At 38.6% G+C, this 4,009-nt stretch overlaps 1 protein-coding gene across 1 annotated transcript in view; it reads right to left on the bottom strand.

Annotated features, from left to right (window-relative positions):
• Nucleotides 1-3,494: 3,494 nt before the first annotated feature.
• LOC121925807 (cilia- and flagella-associated protein 298-like) overlaps nucleotides 3,495-4,009 on the bottom strand; it is a 3,351-nt gene continuing 2,836 nt past the window's right edge. The window contains exon 4 of the mRNA XM_042458384.1: nucleotides 3,495-3,912. Coding sequence (XP_042314318.1) covers nucleotides 3,802-3,912 — 111 coding nt within the window. The 3' untranslated portion in view covers nucleotides 3,495-3,801. The remainder of the gene's footprint in view (nucleotides 3,913-4,009) is intronic.

Here is a 4,009-nt window from a genome sequence, read left to right as displayed (position 1 = left end):
AACAGCCTTACTGTCAGGAAGTTCTTCCTAATGTTGAGGTGGAATCTCTTTCCTGCAGCTTGGATCATTTTTCCTGGTCCGTTCTCGGGAGCAGCAGAAAACAAGCTTGCTCTCTCAATATGATATCCTTCAAATATTAAACAGGGCTATCATATCACCTAATCTTCTTTCTCCAGACTAAACACCCTAGCTCCCTAAGTCGTTCCTCATAGGGCATGGTTTCCCGACCCTTCACCATTTTATCGCCCTCCTTTGGACACGCTCCAGTTTCTCAATGTCCTTTGTGAATTGTGTTCCCAGAACTGCACAATATCCAGGTGGGGCCTGACCAAAGCAGAATACAGTGGCACTATACTTCTCTATTCTAGACACTACACTTTATTGATGCAGCCTAAAATGTATTGGCCTTTTTAGCTGCCGCATGTGCACTGTTCACTCATGTTCAACTTATGGTCTACTTGGACTCCAAGATCCCTTCACATGTAGTCTCATTCAGCCAGTGTCCACACCTGTACTGTGCATTTTATTTTTTCTGCCCTAAGTGCAGTACCTTACATTTCTCCCTTTGAAGTTCATTTTGTTAGCTTTGGCCCAACTTTCAAGTCTATTCAGGTCATTTTGAATTTTGATCCTGTCCCTGAGTATTAGCTATCCCTCCTTACTGAATCAAGATATACTATATCCACAGCATAGAAGATGGATGAGAAGCTCTATTCTCCCTCCAAAAACAAAATCAGAGGAGATTGGAGCACAGACTTGACCTGCTAAGATTTGAACTTAGAGTAAAGGCAAAAAAAACACAAATCAATTACTGTGCCAAAAACACAAACCCGAAGAACATATGTAAAATTTAAACATCATGTAAAAATTAGATTTGCATTATTAAGCAAAATATCAAGAGCCAGAAGAACCTAGACAAAAATATAAGGATCTTATAATGAATGAAAAAGACACTATCTGCAGCCAAAGGAAAGAAAAGCTCACTGGATGACAAATGAAATTTTTCAATTAAGAGCAGTAATAAACAAGAGTAAGGAGTAACAGAAATAAAATCAGAGTGCAACTTCCAGCCATTCGTGTGTAGGGGAACACGCTGAATGATCAAGGGAAAAATGAGGGAAGATGAGCATTCAAGAAAGAGCCATTTGTAGGTGAATCCACAATTTTAGAAAGTGAAGACACCCGTTCCAAAGCACTTGGGAAAAAATAATCACCAGGAACAGATGGCATACCAATAGATCTACAGAGATAGAATCCATTCAAATTCTAACCATATGGAAAACAAAACTACTAGAAACCAAAATGACCAAACGGAGCCACATATGACTCATTAGAAAACACAGTGATGCTTATAAAGTGGGAGAGTAGGAAAAGAGGATGCCCACATTACAGGTGGATAGAGCCAATCAAAAAAGCCACAGCTCAGTTTGCAGGACCTGAGCAGGGCTATTGAATTCAGATCATCTTGCAGGTCTCCCATTCATAAGACCAATTGTCGAAGACACCTGGATGACAATAACAAGCTCATTACTTGTACCTTGTTACTTCCAACTGTAGTCCAGGTGAGGAGAGAGAAGGGAATTGATGCAACTGAACAGGAGTGCCATAAAGAAGAGAACAATTATGCCCTTCCACAGATGAGGACAGGACACAATGTGCTTAAATTACAGAATACTATATTTAGATTAAACATAAGGGTGGGTGAACAGACATTTAACAGTGAAAACAGCTGTTAGGAAGACTCTTTTTCCTTGTTATTATTGTCATGTGACAATAATAAGGAAAAGCCAAATATCAATGCAGTATTGTTATTACTAGAAGATCAAATGAAGAAAAATACATAACCAATGCAGGCTCTCTGGGTACAGAATCATTTCCAGGATACTTTGGAACTGATGTGAAAAACAAAAGCCAAATAGCTACATATCAACATTTTTCTTCTTCAAAATCACAGAGCAAATAAAAATACTAATTTTTGTGCTTCTATATTTACACTCATTAAGCCAAATCAAAAACATCTGGGAAGCATCCCACTAAAGATACTGATCCCTATTTTCCTCCTTCTGCCCATTTAAACATAAGTAAACAAATGTCTTTCTAACATAAGACAAATCTCTTGAGGATTTATTCAGACCATATAAGAACTTCCTGTGGCTGCCTTTTTGAGATATGATGCAATTTGGAACAAGAAGTTCCCTCTAAGTTATAGAACTCAATGTTCACTCTATAGTTGACATTCTATTTCTGCTCAAGTCACAGTATAATCTGTGCCTGCATAATCCAAATGGCCAAAAAAAAAAAAATGCTAAAGAGTGAGTACAGTCATACCAAGACTACTCAGAACTAGCTAGAGTTGCTAGATAGAAGGCACTGACCAGCCTCATATATAGTGACTGACGGGCTAGGCATGTAGGTGTATACTTCTTAACAGAATTTATAACAAAATAGCTCAAAGTAGCATACATTTGCTCCACCTTTTATCTTACTTGTGAAGTGGGTTATTTTGGAGATTACCAGCATTTCCCAAATGTCATCACTGTGATTAGAGCATTTTTAGCCTATGAAGAGAACAAAGTCTCTGTACCCAAACAATTGCCAATGGATGGCAGGAACTTTACTGTCCCAGTCTTCTGCTGGCTGCTGGGCTGTGGTTATCCTCATATACTAGACATCATCCTCATCCTGATATCATAGGGTAAAACAAACCTGGATACTGTATAGTGAGGTGTGTGCCTTGAAGGAAGGTTGGGGCAGAAGGTCCTTGTGAGACCAGGAACACCCTGCCACATGGTCAAGCACCAAATGGAAATGCAGACTGCTAAAGCTTAGAAAACCAGTCCTTTCAAGACCTGGATAATGGCAAGGTTCTAAAAGCAACACTGCTACAGAGAATTTGTCACTCTCTTATTCCATTCATTTTTTTCTTTTATTAAGTCTAATTTTAAAAATAGAAATGACAGTTCATTTGGTTAGTGACCATGAGAAAAACAGCTAAATAACATTTGGTTATCCCGTTATCCCTGTAGCCAAGTATACCAACCAAGGTCTGGAACAGACCGCCTGAAAAGGGCAGATTGGGTCTGCCCTGGCCCCTTAGCAACCACAAGTCGCAGCCTGAATCCACCCTGGAGCCGGCTCAAACAGGAGCAGCAATGATCCACATCTATTTGGGCCAGTAAAAAGCTGCCTTCAGGGCAGCTTCAAGTTGCCCCCAGACCATCTTGAAGCCACCCATGTATAGTCTGTCAGGGTGGCTTCCAGCCGTCTTGTGAGCATGTGGTGTCTAAATGCCATGCCCCCAAGCTGTGTGGAAGTGGCTTTTCAGGGCTGTCTGTTCGGCCTCTAAGACTTGATAGTGGATAATGTATTCTCCATTTAACTCTGACCCTCCCCCTCATTAAAAACAGTCTGCCAACAGTCAAAAAATATGTTGCCTTCTAAAGTACGTTTATACTGAGTAATTTCACTTGCAACAGAAAAAGACAAGAGAGGGACAAATTTAATATGTTTAATAATATATTATCCCATTAGTGAAATAGTACTAGAGGTAGACATTTGAACTCTCAATTTATTAAAGCATTTGCACAAAACACATGACAAACCATACTTTTGTATGTGTAAAGGGAAAATATTTCTATCAAGATGAAAGTAGTTTCTATTCAAACATAATAATAAATCTCTTCTACAGAATAAAGTTTAGCATTTCACACAAATTATATTGAGCAGTTTTGTATCCATGTTATTGTAAAACTCAGTAGGTCAATCTATCTGGTAAAGAAAAAAAATCCTGTATCAACAATTTCATCTTGGTCGCCACTTAATGTCCTTTACACCATGAAAATGTCTTTTCAAGGCATGACTGTCAGCCCATTCAGAATCTAAAAATGAATCATCATCATTTTCTTCTAATTTCTGGAAAGAAAAATAGTAAAGAAAATGTTACAAACAGTAAAAAAAATATTATTTTCATGAATACAAATGTTGCAACAACACTTGAGCCCTCCTCCCG

This window comes from Sceloporus undulatus, chromosome 3 (assembly GCF_019175285.1).
Source record: "Sceloporus undulatus isolate JIND9_A2432 ecotype Alabama chromosome 3, SceUnd_v1.1, whole genome shotgun sequence".
NCBI classification, from domain to species: Eukaryota; Metazoa; Chordata; class Lepidosauria; order Squamata; family Phrynosomatidae; genus Sceloporus; species Sceloporus undulatus.
The sequence above is the reverse complement of the archived record's forward strand: the minus strand, read 5'-3'. Positions and strand labels throughout refer to the sequence as shown.